General features: G+C 40.5%; 1 protein-coding gene across 1 annotated transcript in view; it reads left to right on the forward strand.

The window, feature by feature from the left end:
- SH3GL2 (SH3 domain containing GRB2 like 2, endophilin A1) overlaps positions 1 to 23017 on the forward strand; it is a 163900-nt gene that overhangs the window by 117805 nt on the left and 23078 nt on the right. The window contains exons 3-6 of the mRNA XM_075851688.1: positions 7863 to 7935; positions 8140 to 8283; positions 10161 to 10294; positions 14350 to 14508. Coding sequence (XP_075707803.1) covers positions 7863 to 7935; positions 8140 to 8283; positions 10161 to 10294; positions 14350 to 14508 — 510 coding nt within the window. The remainder of the gene's footprint in view (positions 1 to 7862; positions 7936 to 8139; positions 8284 to 10160; positions 10295 to 14349; positions 14509 to 23017) is intronic.

Consider the following 23017-nt stretch of genomic DNA (forward strand, 5'->3'; position numbering starts at 1 on the left):
TGGATCCTGGGCTGTCTGCCCATATATGGTATGTCCCTCAATCGCATCACGGATTCCTGTAAAATGCGATCCAAGGGGCATCCCCCATTCTCATTTTGCCCTGAATGCTGCGGTCAGCTTTGATTGCAGCATTTAGGGGAATAGCGGCGGAGGTCAGAGGTTTCTCTCATCTCCGCCGTTCGAGCGGGGCTGTGGCTGTTTAATACAGCCATTGCCCCGCTCCTGACAAGAAGTGCGTGCGCGGTCAGCATGATGTTATGCGGACGGGTGCTGCACTAATGAGGCACTGAAGACAGAACATGAGGGTGTTTTGCGGTGTGCCCGCCATGTTCTGTCTGCAGCGCTGGCCACATCACATCATACTGACCACACACGCACACTGACCACACACGCACACTTGTCAGGACTCAGGACCGGGGCAATGGCTGTATTACACAGCCGCAGCCCCGCACTCATACATTCATGTGTTACAATGCTAAGCTGTGCGCCCGCACAGCTTAGTATCGAAATACATGAAATAACGGTATCAAACTGTTTGAGGGTGCACAGTATCGAAGTTTCGATGCATCGTGCATTCCTAGAAGTGATGAGGGCTGGTATAAATTGATGCACTTTGGCATGAGTTTCAGTCTCATAGAAATGAATAATGCTCTGTTCACTTTTGGCGGTAAAAACTTTTTGACGCCAAGAGTAGCGCAGCATAAAGATGATATTCTTGGCATCAGAATAATATAAACTCAGAACCATGACAGACCCCATTAAAGTTAATGGGCTGTCAGTCACCATTTGGATCCATTGTATAATTGATCCGTCACAATGTCATGGCTTCTATTATAAATGGAAGCCATAACGCTTGTGTGAGCAGAGCCCAAGATCTCGCAACTGATCTATCATCATTAGTTTTTTTTTAACCAGAAGTACTGCAAAAAGTGTGAACTAGCCTTCTTCTTAAGGCCCTTTTACGCAGGCCAATGATTGGACAAAGAAACGCTTATTCCCTATCATTGTCCTGTGTAAACAGGGCAGAAATCAGCCGGCAAACAAAAAAGCCGTTGTCTGTTGGCTGATCTGATCTTTTGTTCGACCAAAAAAAGGGTAGCGTGTGCTGCTGATAAGATGCAAATATATGGGGACGAACAATCGTATTAGCGATCATTTGTTCCATTGCAGTCCGATCATTGCTGTGTCTAAATGGAGCATACGAGCGCATATTGACATGCTGTATTGTTTATCTTTCTGTGTAAAAGGGCCCTAACCCACAATGTTAACTGTTAAATTGGATGATGACTATTTTTTGTTTTTCATGGTCCCAAAGTATCCTTGCTAGTGAATATGGGGCCATTTCACGTGATCAGGTGCCCTCTCTGATGTTACCAGTTTCCTACTGGAGGCTTCCATAGTCCAAGAAGATAAGGCTTCTAAACGCTATGATTTTTTTGTATATAGGAATTTTTAGTTCTTACTATTTATCTCGGAATTCAGAAAAAAGAGCTTTCATGACTAAGTAACGCAAAATACTTTGTGAGTGTTTAACCCACAATGCAAAGTAGATTTCCACCTACAGTATTCCTTTCCTTATATGAATGAGGAATTTTATTCTTGAAGAAAGGTCCAGTATTTTACTATTCATAGCACAGAACTCATAAGGCAACATTTTAAGACAAAAAATGTAATCTGTTTGAAGCTTTTCCATTATCTTGTCCTCTGTCTTAATAAAGTTGTGATTTTGTTAGCACAGATATATCATGATGCTTTCTTATGAGCGGGATTCTGTAGCAGCCAATTTCTCCATTTCATATGTGAACACTTGCAAAACACGGCTGAAAGAAAGCTAAGGAAGAAAATTACAGCTATTACGGCTTTAAACGTAATAAGGAAACAACAAAGGTTTGCTATAGAGTTAGCGATCTAATGTGCGACTTAATTATGGAGCGAAATGACGATCACAAACAGGCAGCGGAGAGGAAATGTGGGGAACAGCGCATTAACAGCGGGATGTGAGGATTCCTGAGATGTGTAATTCTTTATTTCATAACCCAGGAATATAATTATCCCCACCACAAAGCGGCTTCTACAGTCCCCTATTGCACCTATTCCCATTGCTGTGACATACACAATGCGGGTTCATCTTAATTAACACCTTTTTTACTTCTCTACGTTTCCACTGTAATTCTGCCCTGTAGTGGGTCTTCAAAACTCTCGCTGACTTTCCCTCACATCTTTCACGTATAAGCCTTGAGGAGAAACACAATGTGCCGCAGGCACAATAACAGTGAATTTCTTCTTATCTTCAATATGATGTATAGCTTGATGTCTGCACTGACATTTAAATGGATCATATTGTTATGAGAAGATATAGGTTGTTATCTTGCTGCACTGGGGATCTGTATTTATACATTGTTAGCAGCTCTTTAACGCTACACTACATTCAGTATGTTGTATCCAGGCTACTGGAACTTCAATCGATCAAATTGCTATATTTAATGGTCCCACATTTCAATGATTTCATCTTCTGCTAAATTTCTGCAGCTACATATGGATATAGCCCTAATAGTATTTCAGCTGGGTGAGGGAGCCATATATTAAGCAACAGGATCAGATCCCACAAAGCTAAGGCTATACGCACACAACCTTATTTACGCCTTGAATTACGTCTGAAAAACGCCTCCAATACGTCGGCAAACATCTGCCCATTACTTTCAATGGGTCTTACCATGTACTGTGCTGATGACCTGTCATTTTTCGCGTCGCTGTCAAAAGACGGTGCGTAAAATAACAGCTTCGTCAAAGACCTACTCTGAATGGTCCCCGGTAATAAGTGGTGTACCCCAGGGTTCAGTGCTGGGACCACTATTATTCAACTTATTTATTAATGATATAGAGGATGGGATTAATAGCACTATTTCTATTTTTGCAGATGACACCAAGCTATGTAATATAGTTCAGTCAATGGAAGATGTTCATGAATTGCAGGCAGATTTAAACAAACTAAGTGTTTGGGCGTCCACTTGGCAGATGAAGTTTAATGTAGATAAATGTAAAGTTATGCATCTGGGTACCAACAACTTGCATGCATCATATGTCCTAGGGGGAGCTACACTGGGGGAGTCACTTGTTGAGAAGGATCTGGGTGTACTTGTAAATCATAAACTCAATAACAGCATGCAGTGTCAATCAGCTGCTTCAAAGGCCAGCAGGATATTGTCGTGTATTAAAAGAGGCATGGACTCACGGGACAGGGATGTAATATTGCCACTTTACAAAGCATTAGTGAGCCCTCATCTAGAATATGCAGTTCAGTTCTGAGCTCCAGTTCATAGAAAGGATGCCCTGGAGTTGGAAAAAATACAAAGAAGAGCAACGAAACTAATTAGGGGCATGGAGAATTTAAGTTATGAGGAAAGATTGAAAGAATTAAACCTATTTAGCCTTGAAAAAAGACGACTAAGGGGGGACATGATTAACTTATATAAATATATTACTGGCACATACAAAAAATATGGTGAAATCCTGTTCCTTGTAAAACACCCTCAAAAAACAAGGGGGCACTCCCTCCGTCTGGAGAAAAAAAGGTTCAATCTGCAGAGGCGACAAGGCTTCTTTACCGTGAGAACTGTGAATCTATGGAATAGTCTACCGCAGGAGCTGGTCACAGCAGGGACAGTAGATGGCTTTAAAAAAGGCTTAGATAATTTCCTAGAGCAAAAAAATATTAACTGCTATGTGTAGAAATTTTTCCTTCCCTTTTCCCGTCCCTTGGTTGAACTTGATGGACGTGTCTTTTTTTCAGCCGTACTAACTATGTAACTATGTAACTATGTATAAGCGCAGAACACTTTTTGGGACGTAATTGGAGCCGTTTTTCATTGACTCCAATGAAGAACAGCTCCAAATTACGTCCGTAAAAGACGCGGCGAAAAACGCCAGTACATGCAATTACGTCTGAAATTCAGGAGCTGTTTTCTCCTAAAAACAGCTCCGTAATTTCAGACGTAAATGCAGTTATCGTGTGCACATACCCTTCGAGTATGAAAAAATTGTGGCAGGCTGTATTGCATGTCTCTAAAAAACCTCCAGTGCCGTACAAGCTTCGTGCACAGAGCTCCACCACATGCATAAAGCCTAAGATCTTGTTCACACATCAGTCAAATTCGCCATAAAAAACTCAAATTGACCACGATGTGAAAATGTTTTGGGAATGTTATTTCTGCATTTCTCTAATGGGATTTAGGGTATGTTCACGTGCAGTGGTTTCAGACGTAATTCGGGCCGTTTACGCCTCGAATTACGCCTTAAAACACGGCACCATTACGCCTCCAAACATCTGCCCATTGCTTGTAATGGGATTTACGGTCTTCTGTTCCCACGAGGCTTAATTTTATGCGTCGCTGTCAAAATACGGCTCGTAAAAAGACGTCCGCGAAAAAGAAGTGCATGTCACTACTTGGAACGTTTTTGGAGGCGTTTTTCCATTGACTCCATTGAAAAACAGCTCCAATAACGGCCGTAAAATATGCTGCGAAAAACGTGAGTTGTTACAAAAACGTCTGAAAATCAGGAGCTGTTTTCGCTTGAAAACAGCTCCGGATTTTCAGACGTATTTTGCTAAGCATGTGAACATACCCTTATTCTAATATTTGGTGCTAAACGTGTGTGAGAGCCATAATATGGGATGTGAATAAGGCCCTAGGAGGTGAATAAATAACCAGATACTCTGTTGGCTTCAATTTGTAATGAATTCCCTATGTTTTTCCTGACACTGTTTTTGAACAAATCTCATCCACGCGTTGTGTAAAAAACCAGCCTAAAAAACGTTCATAAATTGATCTGTGTTGTTTAATTTCAATTTATGCTGCGGAATCGCTGCTTTTCTTTCACGGGTTTTCCCCATTGAATTCAATGGGGCGGTAAAACCCGCAACAAATAGCAGATGTTGCGATTTTTAAAGTGAAAAAGCTGTGATTCTGCTGCAAAAATCCCAACTCAAAAGTCATACTTACCCAGATCTCTCTGCTCCTGCGTCCATCACAGCCTCCAGGGCTACAGCGGTCACAAGGGATGAAACATCATCCCGGGAGGCCGGCCCGCAGTATGTCAGAGGGATGTTTCACCATGCTTACGGCCAGGGTAAGGAACCTTTTTTTTTTTTTTGGTGCGGTTTTTCGGACGGAATGTACTGCTTGGTCGGATACGCTGCGTACTTTTACGCAACATATCCGACCAATGTAAACCCGGCCTAAATAAGCCACAGACTGATTTTCAGTCTGTACCCTGGACTACAGACAGTTGCCTTTTAACAAGTTAAAAAACTCATGGTAATTTCAATTTCTACTGCGATAAAATATTGACTCTATTTCACAGATGCAAATTAGACACAAAAATGAATTGTTGTTTATTTTAAGTTTGCTTCAATTTATCTTTAACTTAACATAAATCAAAACAGACCGTGGAATACGGATACCTATAAGCTAATAAAAACAGTTCACATACATTTTACATACACTTTGGCTTTTCACATATTGTTCATGTGCACCTTTTTAACCACAGATACTTATGATGCTCATGGTGTCTTTTATAAGCAACCATTCCATCCCATAGGCTATAGGTAATTTGCTTCCTAAAAAGAGTATTATTATTATTAATAATTATTTACAAAACAAAAATGCATTTAGATAATTCTGTATGTAAAGTAGAAGTATTTTGTTTACTTTAGAATTTTGTCACTATGTTTAACCCCTGCCCCCTTCCCCCTTCTGTTTTTTGCGGGACGACTTGCAGTTTTTATTGGTACCATTTGAGAGTAGATGCGACTTTTTGATCACTTTTTATCACATTTTTTTTAAGTCAGGATTAACAGAAAACAGCAATTTTTTCATTGTTTTTTATTTTATTTTTTACGGCGTTCACAGTGCGGGTTAAATAATGTAACAGCTTTATAGTCGGGGTCGTTACGGACGCGGCAATACCAAATATGTGTACATTTTTTGCTTTATTGTAGTTTTTTTTAATAGTAAAGCATTTTGTAAGGGGAAAAAGTGGGTTTTTCATTTTTTTTTTTCACTTTTTTTTTATTAACTTTATTAAAAAAAATTTACTTTTATACTAGTCCCACTAGGGGACTTAACTATCCTCCGATCGCTATTATAATACACTGCAATCCTGCGGCATGATCTAGCAGGCATTCGCTCCAGGCAGACCTGGGGGCCTTTATTAGACCCCCGGCTGCTGCAATAGAAGACACAGACACTCAGCGATTTTATCGCCGGGTGTCGATGGGATGAGAGGGAGCTCCCTCCCTCTCTCCAAAACCACTCAGATGCGGTGCACGCTATTGTGCACCGCATCTGAAGGGTTAAACGGGTGAGATCGATACTAATATTGATCTCACCCGGCAGAGCAGGGACGCCCCCAGCCCTCAGCTGCCTCTGGCAGCTGAGAGCACGGAGATTTGACGGCTCCCTGCTCTGTTTACTTTATTCTACAGCAGCGCCATGGAATAGCGGCGCTGTAGAATAAAGCCCATTAATGACCGCCGTGAAAAGGCTAATCGGCGGTCATTAAGGGGTTAAAACATAAAACTTGTACAGTAAAATTTGTTTGCTCTGCCAATGGAGCCTCATAGGTGTCTCATTACCAAATATGCTGGATTTTGTAATAATCATATAAATGTATGTAAAATTCGAAAGAAAGTGGATACCCTCCTAATTTTTGAGTTCATGTGTTTCAGCCACACTTTTTGCAAACAGGTGCATAAAATAAAGCACACAGCCATATAATCTACATAGACAAACTATGGTTGTAGTGTGTGCCGTACTGAAGAACTCTGTGACATTAAACGTGGCACTGTCATAGGATGCCACCTTTACCATAAGTCAATTTGTGAAATTCTTGATCTGCCTTGGTCAATTGTAACTGCTATTATTGTAAAGTGGAAGCGTCTAGGACTAACCGCTCAACCACTAAGCAGTAGACCTCATAAACTCAGAGTGCTTATCTCCACTATAGAGTTTCAACCTGACCCTGGAAGCGGCATTGGCACAAAATCTCTGCATTGGGAGCTTCATGATATGAGTTTCCATGGTCGAGGAGCTGCACACATGCCGAAGATCACCATGCACAATGCCAAGAGTCGTCTGGAACGGTGAAAAACATGTCGCCACTGGACTATGGAGCAGTGGAGACGTGTTCTCTGCAGTTTTGAATCAAGTTTCACTTTCTGGCAGTCTAATGGATGAATCTGCATTTATAGCCTTTTCCTGGCATCCACCAAACCCACATTTCCTACTGTAAAATTTGGTGCAGCAGGAATAATGGTCTGGGGCTGTTTTTCTGGGTTCTCTACAGCATACAAAGACATTTTAGACAATTGTATGCTTACAACTTTGTGGCAACAGTTTGGGGAAGGCCCTTGCCTGTTCCAGCATGACTGTCACCCTGTTTACAAAGCAAGGTCCATAAAGACATGGTGTGACGTTTTGTGAGGTAGAACTTAAGTGGCCTACACAGAGCTTTGACCTCAACCTCATCAAACTTCTTAAGTTGAATTGGAACACCGATTGCGAGCCAAACCTTCTCGTCTAACATCAGTGCCTGACCTCACAAATGCTCCTTTATCTGAATGAGTCCACTTTCTACAGACACGCTCCAAAATCTTGTGGAAGGTTTTCCCAGAAGAGTGGAGGCTGCTATAGGCAAAATAGGGGCCAACTCAATATTAACGCCTATGGTTTTAAAATGGGATATTAAACAAGCTCATATAGGTGTGATGTTCGTGTCCCCATACTTTTGGCCATATAATGTATATGTTAGTTGCCCTTTTTTCAAAAAAGTAAAAATCATCTTCTTTCCTGTTTTTATTCTAGAAAGTTGACGTGACCAGTAGAGCGGTCATGGAAATAATGACCAAGTCAGTAGAGTATCTTCAGCCTAATCCAGGTAAATCTGTTCTAACCATGCTATTAAGATGTTTCAAAATTATCAACTAAAGGACTGTTCATGGGTTATTCCTGAAAATTCATGTTCACTAAAGGTATAAAGAAAATACTTACCTAATACCTTCTCTGAGAACTGTTTTTGATGGGTTAATTTTAAAATTAATCAACTTTGGATGGTTTTCTTCCTTTATTTCTTGATATACAGCTTCTCGAGCTAAACTCAATATGATTAATACAATGTCAAAGATTCGGGGTCAGGAAAAGGGACCTGGGTACCCTCAAGCTGAAGCTTTGCTAGCGGAAGCAATGATGAAGTATGGGAGAGAAATTGGAGATGATTCCAATTTTGGTAAGTTATTTTTGTTTTCATGTTACATAGTACTGTCACTTGCTCTGGCATCATATATGTTGCCTTTTTATAATAAATTATTGATTCACTGTATAGTCAAAACTAGAAATTTAATTTAATGGGTTTTCCCAGCCATTATTTTTTTTTAATAAAAAGAATACGAGTTAAACCTATGTATATATCTTATAAATTTGTGGCTGACTTCACTTCTACTAGGGTTGGAAAATGCTTTTAAAGGGATTGTATGAGATAGGAAAAACCCGGCTACTTTCTTTCAGAAACCGCGTCACTCTTGTACATGGGCTGTCTAATATTGCAGCTTAGCCCCTTTCAAGTAACACAGCTTATGGACAATAGTGGCGCTTTTTATTTTTAATTTTCATTATTTCATAGTAGGTTCCTGAGTCAAAACCTCTAATAATGTACTATTAAAGTGATATGTTCTGTAGTAGATATAAGAAATAAATCTGTGAGCCCCACTAGGCTCACCAAGGCTATTCAACTGGTATTGAAATGCGGTGTTCTTATTTACAGATATGCTTTCACCTTGTTTTAAACAGCAGGTGGTTTTAAGAGTTGGTTCCATTAATATAGTTCTAATAGTACTTTAATTTGTCTAAAAACATACATTTTCTTTTCCTGTCTCTTCACATTGTGTTATTATACCAGAAGAACATTGTGAACTCATATTAAAATTCATTATGACAATATGAGGAAAAGGAAATTTAGAGAATAAATAGTCGACTATATAACATGAACAGTAGAATATGCCTTTAGAGAGAAGTTGGTAGTATTTGTCTAAGTTTTTTTTTTTTTTTTTTTTTTACTCCCTACTATATATTTGAGAGGTTAAATTAAATCTGACACTAGGTCATACCCTTTTAAATACAGGGCATAAAGGGCAAAAGTGGTACATTGTGTTATGCCTATGCCTTAGGGTGGTGCTTGATTCAAAGTATTTAACCAAAGTAAAAATGACTGTGTCATCTACCACTCTGTACTAGGCATAACACTGTGTATCCATTTTGCCTAGAGTGTTCCTTTAAGACCATCCATAAGATGCTCTTCGCAAAATATGTACGCTGTACGTGTATGTTCTCAACTCCACCCACTGATCAGCGCCACAAACGCCTATTCAAGCAATTGTTTGTGGTTCCACAACTATGCAATATATAGCCCGCTATTGGCATGATTGGCCAAGAGTAATCCATGTGGTTTGTTTTTGGCCATTCAGGCTTGGGGGACTTCTATTTTGCATATATCGTTCAGCCACTACTAATGACTTGAACGGGAGTTTGGGACACTGATCAGTGGAGGCAGTAACAACCGTTAACTTATTTCTCTAAGATGCTCGAGGTTAAGATGCTCTTGAATAAAACTCACACGAGACACGTCCTGCAAAAACCACAGCACATTTACTTATTTGTGCTAGTAGCTGTAAGTATATGAATAAGCAGGGGCATCTCGACCAAGAAGGTTTATCCAATAGACCTGACATTAAAACTTGTCCATGTTTTATCTACAATAACTGTTTACATGCAGGCCAGCCAACCACTTAAGTCAAAAATATAATGTATACTTCTCCTATTGCTTTACCCTCATACAGCTCTATTTCATATTTGCTGCTATAAGGAAAGATTGTTCCTAATAACTCTCTAGTTGTATGCAGCTTTTTGACAACAAACTAATGCTTTTTGTTATTTTTTTAAGGTAGACATACCTAACATTTTGAAGCAGTGATGTCTCGTATGTTATTACATGAAAGTTTTGACAGTCTCAAACTGCCTTTGAGGCTATTGTAAGGAGAATATTCATTATACTTCGGGTTACAATGTATGGTATATACCTCATATAACTTTATTATTCATTATTACCAGGTCCAGCTCTTGTTGATCTAGGAGAATCTATGAGAGAACTTTCTGACATAAAAGACTCGTTAGACATTGATGTGAAGCAAAACTTCATAGATCCGCTACAAAATCTGCACGACAAAGATTTGAAGGAAATCCAGGTACTGCAAAGTGTAATAGCAATTCAGAAAATAGAGACCCCAAAAGGCTTCAAATGCATTGCAAGATGTTTTATGATGTCTTCAGTGTATTATATTTTAGTAGAGTGGAGGTGAAATTTGCAAATTTCATTTTTCTTGCTGAATTTCAATTTTATTCCATTTTTTTCTGTAACACAGAAGGTTTTACCAGATAAACACTACTAAATATGTATTGTCCAGATTCTGCAGTTTTTAGAAATGTCCCACATGTGGCTCTAGTCTGCTCGTGGACTAAAACACAAGCCCTAGAAGCAAAGAAGTACCTAGTGCATTTTGAGGCCTCTTTTTTATTAGAATATATTTTAGGCAGCATGCCAGGTTTGAAGAGGTGTTGTGGTGGCAAAACAGTAGGAATTCCCCAATAGTGACCCCATTTTGGAAACTACACCCCTCAAGGAATTGATTTATGTTTGCTGTGACCATTTTGACCGCACAGTTTTTTCATAGCACGTATTTTACTTGGGCTGTGAAATTAAAAAAAATTCATTTTTTCCAATAAAATGTCATTTTTGATCAAAAATTTCTTATTTTCACAGGGAACAAAATACCCCATTTTGTTGCCCAATTTCTCCTGAGTGCAGCAATATCCCATTTGTGGTGATAAACTGCAGTTTGGGCCCATGGGAGGGCTCAGAAGGAAAGAACCACCATTTGGTCTACTGGAGCTTTTCTGGTGCTAAGTCATGTATTGCAGAAGCCCCTGAGGTACCAGTACAGTTGAAACTCCCGAGAAGTGACCCCATTTTAAAAACTACACCCCTTAAGACATTCATCTAGAGGTGTAGTGAGCATTTTGACCCTACAGGTATTGTGTAAAAGATAATGCGCAGCAGATAGTGCAGTGTGAGATTTGCAATTTACTATATATCTATGCCATTTCAGTGTCCGATATAGTGTGCCCAGCATATGCCACCGGAGATATACACCCCATAAACTGTAATGTGGATTCTCCCGGGTACGGCAATACCCTACATGTGGCTGTTATCAGCTGCCTGGGCACACAGCAGGGCTCAGAAGGGAAAGATGAGGGGATAAGCTGTGCGGAGTGTGTCAGGGTAGATGAAAAATCTAAGGGATCTATGATAAATTTTAAAACACTTTCATACAGAGCCCTGGTTTTTCAGGACATGTGTCACATTGATATATTGTGTCCTCCCTTATCCCCCTATTATAGCAGACTTTGCACCTCTTTTGACTTTTTCCCTTCTTCTGGAAAGTGTTGCCCTGGTACAATGTGTGTGGCCTCGCTTCCAGAAGTACTGGGTGCCCCCTTCTTGGTCCCTAAAGATTAGGTTCTTGATAAGGATGTGCACGGCCAGCATCTTATACCACCCAGCATGGCGCTGTAGGGCTTCAGGACTTGATCTGACAAGTCCACCCCTCCCATGTACCTATTGTAGTCGAGGATGCAGTCTGGTTTGGGGGTCTCTGTACTGGTACCTCGTACAGGTACATGTGTGGCCATGTATTGTCAATACAAGAACATCTCTCTTGTCCTTGTACTTGACACACAATATGTTGTTGCTAGATTGTGCCCTGCTCTCACCCCTTCTGAGTGTTTGCCCAAGCAGAGTCTTAGGGAGGCCTCTCAGATTTCTTCTAGCAGTGCCGCATGCCACAGTACTTCTGGAAGCGAGGCACTTGAAGAGTGGGATGCTGGTATAAAAATTATCCAGGTAGAGGTGGTAACCCTGGTCCAGCAGTGGGTGCACCAAATCCCACACAATTTTTGCATAAACTCCCAGTAAGGGGGGGCATTTAGGGGGCTGAATACTGCTGTCCTTCCCTTCATATATCCTAAATTTGTAGGTATACCCTGATGCACTCTCGCACAGCTTATACATCTTCACGCCATACCTTGCCCTCTTACTCGGCAGGTACTGGCGGAATTGAATCCTCCCTTTAAAATCTACCAAGGACTCATCAATAGAAAAACACTTCTTGGGGTGTATGCTTGGGAAAACCGGGCACTGAAACGGTCTGATAGGGGTCTCCGTTTATACAAACGGTCAAAACTGGGGCCATCTCAAGGTGGGCGCTGCTCATTATCAGTATAATGTAAGAAGCGAAGTATTGCCTAATTTATGCTTTTTAGGTTCCAGTTCAGTTCTGAAGTTGCTTTGAGGGGCCTATATATTAGACACCCCTATGAAACACCCCATTTTAGAAACTAGACCCCTCAAAGTATTCACAACAGCATTTAGAAAGTTTATTAACCCTTTAGGTGTTTCACAGGAATTTAGAGCAAAGTAGAGGTGAAATTTACATTTTTATTTATTTTTTGTCAGAAAATCCTTTTTATGCAATTTTTTTCTATAACACAAAAGGTTTTACCAGAGAAATGCAACTCAATATTTATTGCCCAGGTTCTGCAGTTTTGAGAAATATCCCACATGTGGCCCTAGTGCGGTAATGGACTGAAGCACCGGCCTCCGAAGCAAAGGAGCACCTAGAGGATTATGAGACCTCCTTTTTATTAGGCACCATGTCCGGTTTGAAGAGGTCTTGTGGTGCCAAAAAAGTGACCCCAGTTTGGAAACTAGACCCCTTGAGAAATTCATTGCCGTTTTCATGGGGTGCATGCGACTTTTTGATCAGTTTTCATTTTATTTTTAAGTCGCGTGGTGACTAAAAAACAGCAATTCTACTATTGTTTTTTTATTCTATTTTTTTTACAGCGTTCACCGTGCGCTATAAATGACACATTCACTTTATTCTGCGGGGCGATACGATTACGGCGATACCAGATGTTTACATTTTTTTTGTGTCTTATGGCGTTTGCACAATAAAATACATTTTGTAAAAAATTATTTACTTTTTGTGTTACCTTATTCTAAGAGCCATAACTTATTTATTTTTTCCATCAATAAAGCCGTGCGAGGACTTATTTTTTGCGTAACGAACTTTAGTTTCGATCAGGACCATTTTTAGGTACATGCGACATTTTGATCTCATTTTATTCCATTTTTTGGGAGTTGAAGTGACCAAACAATTGTGATTCTGGTACAGTTTATTATTATTTTCTTTTACGGCATTCACTGCGCGGGATAAATAATGAAATAATTTTGTAGTTCAGGCCGTTACGGACGTGGCGATACCAATTATGTATAGTTTATTTGTTTGTTTATATATTTTTATTAATAATAAAGGACTGATAAGGGAAAAGGGGGGATTTTTACTTTTAATACTTTTAAAACTTTTATTTTCTTATTTTTACACATCTTTTTTTTACTTTTTTTTTACTTTATTACTTTGTCCCACTAGGGGACTTGAGGGCAGAAGGCCCTGATCACTATTCTAATACACTGCACTACATGCGTAGTGCAGTGTCTTAGATCTGTCAGCTACTCACTGACAGCAAGCATAGTGGGTCCTGTTAGGACCCACTAGGCTTCCGTCGATGGCATAGCCGGACGCCATTTTTAGGTGTCCGGTTGCCATAGTCACCATCGCCGGCCACTATCGTGTAGCAGGCCGGCGATGGTAGCTTAACCCCTAAAAATCTGCGATCATTATTGAACGCGACTTTTAAGGGGTTAATCAGCGGGTACACAGCGATCGGTCCCCGCTGTAGGAGCTGCTGCAACTGCTGTACGAGACAGCAGCTGTCACAGCTCCTGTATGTGTCGGGAGGACGGCCGAAATGGCCGTTACTCCCGTGACGTACTATTCCGTCATGGAGCGCGAACGGGGCGGTTTCCATGACGGAATAGTACATCACTGAGCGTTAAGGGGTTAAAGGAACACTCCAGGCAAAATTGAAACACTGTACAGGGCCTGAGAAAGGCTCTAGGGGACAGAGCTGAATCGTTGCACAAAGGGCAATAAAGTACCCTTGATTTTTGCAACTGAATACTATGGAGCGCTGCCTATTTCTATTTTATATATATATATATATATATATATATATATATAAAATTCTATTTTCAATAAGTTATATTATTTCAGTATGTAAAAAAAAGTTTGGGTTTGTGTATTGCCAGAACTTTGTTACATGCATACTGTATATTTTTCAGCATCACTTAAAAAAGCTGGAGGGCAGACGCCTGGACTTTGATTACAAGAAGAAAAGGCAAGGCAAGATTACAGATGATGAGATTCGTCAGGCACTTGAGAAGTTTGATGAGTCCAAAGAAATTGCCGAATCCAGCATGTTTAACCTTCTGGAAATGGATGTAAGAATTATTTGTTTGCTTTCCACTCATTTTAAAGGGAATGTTTTATCATCAATAAGTTTAGGCTTTTATTTTCCTTTTTTGGTGCTTTTTTTTGTTTTGTTACTACGTATCTACAAAAAAAAATCATAAAATAGTCCTGTTTTCACACTGGCAACTAGAGCAGACGCAAAAAGTTGTCCCTTCCTGTTTTCTGTAACTCACTTGTCCGCGTTGCTGCACAAATTGAGAGAGGATGCGCAGTCGTCTCATTATCATTAGAGGGTAAGCGAGTTAAAGGGACACTCTGGCCAAACCCAAACTTTCTTATGTGTACCATTATGGTATTCCATATGTCAGTATCTCACCTGTTATTTTTCTTGCTGCTTCTATCTCTATATATCAGACTGGGATGGTTGCTTAGGTGACACGCTTTCTCTACTTGAGTCTATGCAGATCTATGTGTCACCCATCATAGGCTTCAGCAGTTCCTGCACCACGCTAGTTTTGCACAGGGGGGGGGGGGGCAGAAACTTCTATCATCAGCTACCACTGATACTTAGACAGGTTCCTATCACACAGGTATAATGTAGAACAATATAGTGCAGCCTCCCTGGCTGTATACTTCAGGTTTATACTCCGCTTATTTAGCAGAATATAGAGAAAATAATAATCAGTGTCCCCCAGCATGCAGTCCCCCTAGCTGGTCATGTGATACTGTGCTGAAGCATCATGGGTTTGATAGCAAAGCAGAGAGGAAGAGAAAGCTGGGGAAATCCAAGAATCAAGATGGAGGCTTTTTCTATGGACAAAGAAGGCAGCAGTTCATAAAGTAAGTACAGTATACATTATAAAAGTGCAGAATGTTATATACAATCAGGTGGGGAATGCAGGCATGGAAAGTTGTGTTACCACTGGAGGATATTTTTTTTAATAATGTATAGTACAGGCGATTCCAAGAAATATTGCATTATACTTTATCAACCAATTCAGCCTCCTTTCATTGTAAAACTGTTGCTGAACTTCTGCCCCTATCCTCCGCTACTGGCCGTTGCTAGGAAAATCCATATTCATGGCCGTACACACTAAGTACACCTACTCTGTGTGGGGAACACTTAATGCTGCCTGCTGTTTCAGTCCGTTCCTAAAAATTAAATGACCGTTACCCTTGAATGAGCTCTCTATTTTATGTCTGAAGGCCTAAATAAGGCAGGACTGCACTATACACACAGACAAAGCTCTGTCTTCAGCTTCCCTGCTACTGCCTGGTCTCTGAGGTGGTGTACTCTATCACTGCCTAGAGCATGTAATAATCTGACATTTCTCCCATACAATTCAGCTGCCATAAAGTACACACATCCTGCTGTATGGTCTTTATAGGCAATACAGGAAGGACGTGTGTGCCTCTATTATAGCTGCCACCAAGGAAGCTTTTAAAAATAAGGCTATTTTCACACCTTGTTTGGTGAATCGGTTCAGTGTATGCACTGAGAGATACTCCTGCAGAACCCTATATATTTTTATAAATCCTGTTTGGGTATACCGTTTTTTTATTTTTTTAATGGGGTCTATACCATACAGTGAGTTAGTACAGCAAAAAGGTGAGGGGATGGTGGCGCTCCTCCGAGACTCTTATGAGGTGGTGAAGTGTAGATAGCCGGCTGCCACCCACTGCAGTCCCTTGGTGCTAAATCCTTAGTACCTGGGACAAGGTGAGAGTCAGAAGGTGAAGAGAAAAAAATGCAGTGTAATTACGGGTATCGATGCCAGGCTGAAGAGGATCAGGAACGGAGTCAAGTGCATAGGATCTAGGAGATCTTTTATTGAGAAGACGACGCGTTTCTGGACCGGACTGGTCCCTTCGTCAGGTCAGTATACAATAGTTGCACCAGTCCGGTCCAGAAACGCGTCGTCTTCTCAATAAAAGATCTCCTAGATCCTATGCACTTGACTTCGACCTATACCATACAGTGGCACACGTTAGAGCTTTACATACGGTTCATATACCAGGAGATTTTTAGAGTCCCATTTAAGCGATGTGAAACAAGCCTAAACAATTGCTACAACATTTAAAAGCAGTCTATGGGGATGGAGAGAAGGAAACAGGAGCAGAGTGAGAAAGAGGCAGAGAGAGAGATGCAGAGACTCGGCAACAGCTTTCTAGTAAGTGTTTTATCTCACCCCAGTGCTGGATACACAGCTACACTGCTCATTATATATGTGATAGATAAAGATAGGAGAGCAGAATTCGTCTCCTCTGCGTGCAATATATGGAAGACACGATGGCAGTAAGGCTCCACCCATTAGTTCAGGGAAAACTGAGAATTAGAGAGAGAGCCCGCAGAGGGAAAAACATCTAAAAAATTCCAAATACAAGTCATATGATGGCCAGAAATAGTGTTATTTCTCATGTCCACACATATGAGAGCTTATTCTGAAAAGTCACCTTGAAAGGCTTGGTACTCTTTAAGGATAGTTGACAACTCTTGCCTTTTTGCAATATTTCCTGTGAAGAGCAGGGTGTACTGAAAAGATATGTTACTGGATGAGTGTTATACAATTTACTCATTAGATAGATGCACTTTAAATAGGGTCCCCTACATGATTCCCGTAAGAGTTTTCGGGGTTATTCACATCTCGCACATTTTTTGGCATATCCACAGGATATACCAAAAATGAGTGATAGGTGTGGGTCCTGCACTTATGTAGAAACATGGGTTCCCAGACCTACCCCGTGACCCGTCGGTTGGTAGCTGCATCAAGGAGGAGAATGAACAGAGATGGGGCCGTGGATGCGTGTGGCTCTCTCCATTCAGTTCAGTTCTTTGGTTGTTACGGAAACATCCGAGCTTGCTGTTCTCCACATAGGGAAGCAAATTGAAGATGGATTTCAACAGGCTCCTTAAATCCTATGTGAGCTATTTAAAGCCATATATGATACCGTATAAACTTTTCTAGGTGGTCGGAACCAGTTAAGATTTGGGATTGTAGTTGGAAAATGACAGCACACAAAAGCTGATATTTACAGTACCTATAGGCACATGCCTACTGTGTCTATAGATAAATCCAGCCCTGCTTAAAATTTTAGAACCTCATCTATGGAGGCTACTCTTTACTTTTTTTTTTAGTAACTGAAAGATTTATGTTTAGGTAGTTTATATTATTTTGTAACTTTATAAGTTACTCTAAAAGCTTTTGTTCATAAAATATGAAAGGGTTAGAGAAATTTTAAATTCATTTTACGTTTTTATTAATAGAATATTGCATTTTCATGGTTCTTACTACAGCTTTGTTTATTTTACTTAGCAGCTAATTTTCCTTAGCTCACTTCATCCCTGTCAAGAATATGATCGATCAAGGGAAAAATATCTGTAGGGAAAACACAAGTGCTGTTGTTTATTAAAGTCTATAGTTTGCTTTATTAATAAATTTAGAGTACCAATTTTGCAAATTTATTATATTGGAAATAGGTTTAGCCTTCCTAGGAAAAATGCTGGGCGTATACATTGCTTTATTTTAACCAGTTAAGGACTAGGCTGTTTTACAGCTAAATGACCAGAGCTATGCGCTTCTTTAGATGACTATAACTCTGCAGGTGAATAAAGTTCATCTTTGAATTTTACACTCTTTTTAAAGGACAGATAGGGCTTTGTTTTAGCTGCATTTGTCAGTATATATCTTTTTTATTTTTTTCTCTAAAGTGGGCAAAATTGGAAAAAAATGCAAGAATTTTGCAATTGCGTCAGTTTAGGCTAGCATTTTTCACACACAGTATGGACCACGGACAAAATTAATCTCCTTTCACATTCTTCCACTTTTCCCGTGCATGGGGATACCAAATATGTGTGCTTTATTCACGGGCATGTGCCAGGGCTTGGCATAAAAGGAGGCTTTTTCGGTCCAGGAATTCTGCACTTGATTTTATAGCCACATACTGTTTTCTGGGGGGTGTAATGCTGCTGAAACATTAGAAACACCCCATTAATGACTTCATTCACACAAGTAGACCCCACAAGGTTTTCTTCAAGGGGTTTATCATATTTTTAGACAGTCCAGTTTTCTTCTGAAAGTTTCTTGAAAATGGAACAAAATAAAATTAGCATTTTTTTGGCAAATGCGTCAGTTTATGCTTGCATTTTTCACACATTATGGACCACGGACAAAATTAATCTCCTTTCACATTCTTCCACATCTCCTGAGCATGGGGATACCAAATATGTGGGCCTTATTATCACATAGAGATGTAGGAGGGCGGACGATAGAAGAAGCTTATTTCACAAATCGCTTTTTTTCAAAGCTGGTTTTACAAAACTCAACAGAGTTTCTATAACACTTCCAAAATATCTGCTCTTGAAGCAGAAATCCCAAAATATTCATCTAGGGGTATAATGGGAATTTATTTTTTGGGGTTTTCTAAAATATGAAATTGCAGGTTTATGCAAATGGAGCTCTCCAGCAGATGAACTTAAGAAAATATGCAAACATGACATCCACCCCCCACCCATTCCCTCCCTCGCCCTTGGAGTAAAATCAGGGGAAAAATAAAAAAGTAATGTAGGGCAAATATATTTTCAACGAATTAACTAAAATCTAATAATGCAGAACAGTGTGGTATTTTTTAAAACATGGCTCAATGCACAGGCCTGGTTGCGAGGGACATGATGGACAGAAATATCGGGAATCTTTGCGGTGCCCGTCTTTTCTGCAGATGCGGCACTTTTTCTGGGGGTTGCTTCTGGTTGGTGTTGGGGGAATCCGACTGATGAAGTGTCTTTCAGTCAGTTGCGTGACATCCTCAGACTGGGGGCATTCTCGGGTGTCCTGAACATCAAATATGAGGCCTTCAATAATTTTCACCTGGAAATCCAGGTATGTGTCTCTGCCTCTGTTTTTTTTGTAGAGCACAAATGAATTGTGGATGGCCACCTGTAACAAATAAATGGCCACTTCTTTGTACCAGGTTTTTGTTTTTCGCTTTAATAAATAGGGCTGTAAAACCTGGTCGCTTAAATCCACCCCCCCCCCCCCCATGTACTTGTTATATTCGGACACGCTCACTGGTTTGTGCTTGTCCGATGTTGCCCCTATTTCCCTCACTGCCACTGTTCCTGCGGTATGAATCGTGCTTAGCACATACACGTCTTGACCGCCAGCAATTCTTCGGATGCATAAGCGCAGGAGTCCCCCTTTACCATGCGCTTCCCCACTAATTGCTGTGGAAAACCAATTCGGTTTTTGCGCATGGTACCACATGCCCCAGTCCTTGCAGCATGCAAATGCCTAAACAGGGGCACACTGGAATAAAAATTGTCGCAGTACAGGTGGTACCCCTTGTGAAGCAGAGGCTGCATTATCTCCCACACAATTTTGCTGCTGGTGGAAAGATCAGGGGGCATCCAGGAACATTTATTGAGCGGTACCGCCCTTCATAAATCCTGAAAACGGTGGCATATCCTGACCCGCTTTCGCACAGTTTATAAAGCTTAACGCCATATCTTGCCCTTTTGGAAGGTAGATATTGGCGAAAGCTAAGTCTTCCATGAAAGTTGAGGAGGGATTCGTCCACGCTTACATTCTGCTCAGGGGGTGTAGAGTTGCAGAAATAAATTATTCAGGGAATTTATCAGTGGTCTAATTTTGAACAACCGATCCCGGTTTGCATCGGTACTTGGGGGGGCCTGTGCGTTGTCGTTGAAGTGGAGGAACCTCATTATTGTCTCATAACGAGACCTGGGCATTACTGCAGAATATACTGGGGTGGCTTGGGTGGGTCTTGTTGACCAGTAAGACCTAATGGAGGGCTTTTTGACAATACCCATATTTTGGGTGAGCCCCAATTTTTTTTTTAATTCCTGCAAATTGGTGGGCGTCCAATCTCTGGCATGGGTGGATGAAGGTTTCTGCCTTATATATTGAGTGGCATATAAATTTGTTTCGTGGACAATCTGATTTAGGATGTCATCCGTTATAAATAAATGGAAGTAATCCATTTGGACAAAATTTGTATTGTCCCCGGTTATGCCAGGAGTGGCAGTAAATCCGTGGATTCTAGGCCTAAAAGATGGGGCAGGTGCCCATACAAGAGCCTGGACTGGAGGGACCAGGCTGTCCCGTGCTACAGCGCTACTTGGCCCTGCGCTTTCATGTTCTGCAGTTTCAACTGCATCAGGGACAACGTCCCCTGAAGATGAACCTGAAGTGACGCTATCATCGTCACTGCCCAAAACAGGTTCCATCTCTGACGCCATCTCTGATGCGGTCTCCGACTCAGACCACAGCATGGCGTATGCCTCCACGGCGCTTAACAACTTCCTCACCATAACGTCACTAACACTAACTAAACAAATTTTTTTTTTTTTTATAAAACACACAAACTAACTGGTATATATATCTACACTACCGCTAACAAAAAAATAAACCGCTATTGCTATATATATTATATATATGTGGATATATATATAATTATATACTCCCTACCTGCCTATTCTAATAGAATAAAAGAAAGAAAGGTAGATAGATAGAAAAAAAGATAGATGGATAGATAGATTGTATAGATAGATAGAAATCTATCTATCTATACAGAGAATGTTTGAGTGTAACTGTATTTTTTTTCACTGTAATCTTCTGGCAGCAATTCTCTCGAGTCTCTTCTTCTCCTCACACTGAAACAATGTTTGAGGAGAAGAAAAGAGGCAGGAGATTTGCTGCCAGAAAAGTCAAAATAAAACAAATGTGGTCGCTGTGATAGGTTTTCACAGCGACCACATGTTCAGGGACCATCAGATTGGTCCCTGATACTCTGCCCAGTGCCCAGAGCTGTTGGTAACAGCGTGGGCACAGGGCTGTGTGCACGCGATCGCGTGCACACTGTTTTATACGTACAAATGCATGTGATCGCTGTGATTGGTTGTCACAGCGATCACATGTTCAGGGGCCAAAAGATTGGCCCCTGACATTCTGCCCAGTGCCCATGGCTGTTAGCAACAGCCAGGGCATAGAGCTCTGTGCAAGCGATCGCGCATGCACAGTCTCTGAAGTGCCGCCGTAATTGGTCTATACGGCGGACTTCAGAGACCCTGACCGCTGGCCGTATAAATACAGCCAGCGGTCGGGAACCTGTTAAAGTATAGAAGGCTGAATTTATAGTATTGTACTAAATCATGTTGGCTATGTATTCGGTACAGATATTAGGTAGCATGAGAAACCCCCTGTTGATCACATAAAAATGAGCAATAGTCTTGTAAATGTTTTTTTTTTTTTATTAGCTAAGAAATCTACTTCTAAATCTTGAGAGATTCTGAATAGAGATGAGATCAGATTTACCCTGAACATATTTCCTATTATAGGGGCGTATTTCCCCAAATAAGACTGAGGTTGAACTATGGAACTGTTTGTGGGAAATACAGCTCCATAATATGAAAATTGTTTGTTAATCCAATGTTCAGGATTAGAATTTCTGGGCTGCTAAATGATAGGTGTTTTCACAACCGTCATGTAGTACTAGACCTGGATTTACCAACGGAGCACTCTATGGGCATTTACTGTATTAGTCTAAGTTTAACCCCTCATTTTGTCACTGTGTTGGTCAGTATACCGACGGGAAGGTCCAACAGAACCCGTCAACGGAAAGCGAATGCTGATGTGAACGACTCTTAAGAAGTCCTGGTCTATAGGAATATATGAATATCGCTCCACAAAAATGTTTCGACTTTTGCATTTTTACACTGCCTCCGCTACTTTTTTTTAAATCGGGTTAGGCTTAGCAGAAGGGGTAGGGCTACCCATGGCCCGACACATTTGGTATAATTTAGACTAGAAACTGGTGTAAATTATAGCGCAAATCTACACCAGCTTGTATTTGGAGTAGATATGACTTTTTGGTGCACGGACAGCAAGCCAGAAATGCACCTAATTTATTAAGAGGTATGTGCCTCTTAATAAATTCGGTGCTTTTTACTCCAGCCCTCTTCATATTAAGACTGGCATTTCATATGCCAGTCTTAATACATCCCCCCCTAAATTGTTTTGGTATATGGCCCTTTTTTGGCGTTTGTGTGGCCAGTGGCATTTACTGATGCTCTAGGTGTGGCGTATCTCATGGCAATTTTCTACATAGACTTCAATAGGCTTTTATAAAATGCCTTAAAAATGCTTTAAAACACCATTAAAAAAGGCCATACAAAAAATCGGATGTTTTTATGTCAGTGTTTCTGGATGCGGTTTATAGGCAAGAAAAAAATAATAATCCTGTGTGAACCTGGTCTAATAGTATTTTTCTAATAGAACAAGTTTAAAATTCAATAATGTGTGTGTAAATTAAAGTAGAAGGAAAATTGTCACCTCTTTATGGTTAGACTTCTCCAAATCTGTTTGTACCATAGTGGAAAACTATTACTGGTTTTCAGGATTTGTTCCATGGTATTGGTGTTGACCAACTAGACAAGAAATCCTTATTTGTCTGTATGTTATTCAGAGGGGGATATGTATATGATGCAGAGGATATGTGGAGTACTATAGTTACTCATGGCAC

Source organism: Rhinoderma darwinii, chromosome 1 (assembly GCF_050947455.1).
Source record: "Rhinoderma darwinii isolate aRhiDar2 chromosome 1, aRhiDar2.hap1, whole genome shotgun sequence".
Taxonomy (NCBI): domain Eukaryota; kingdom Metazoa; phylum Chordata; class Amphibia; order Anura; family Rhinodermatidae; genus Rhinoderma; species Rhinoderma darwinii.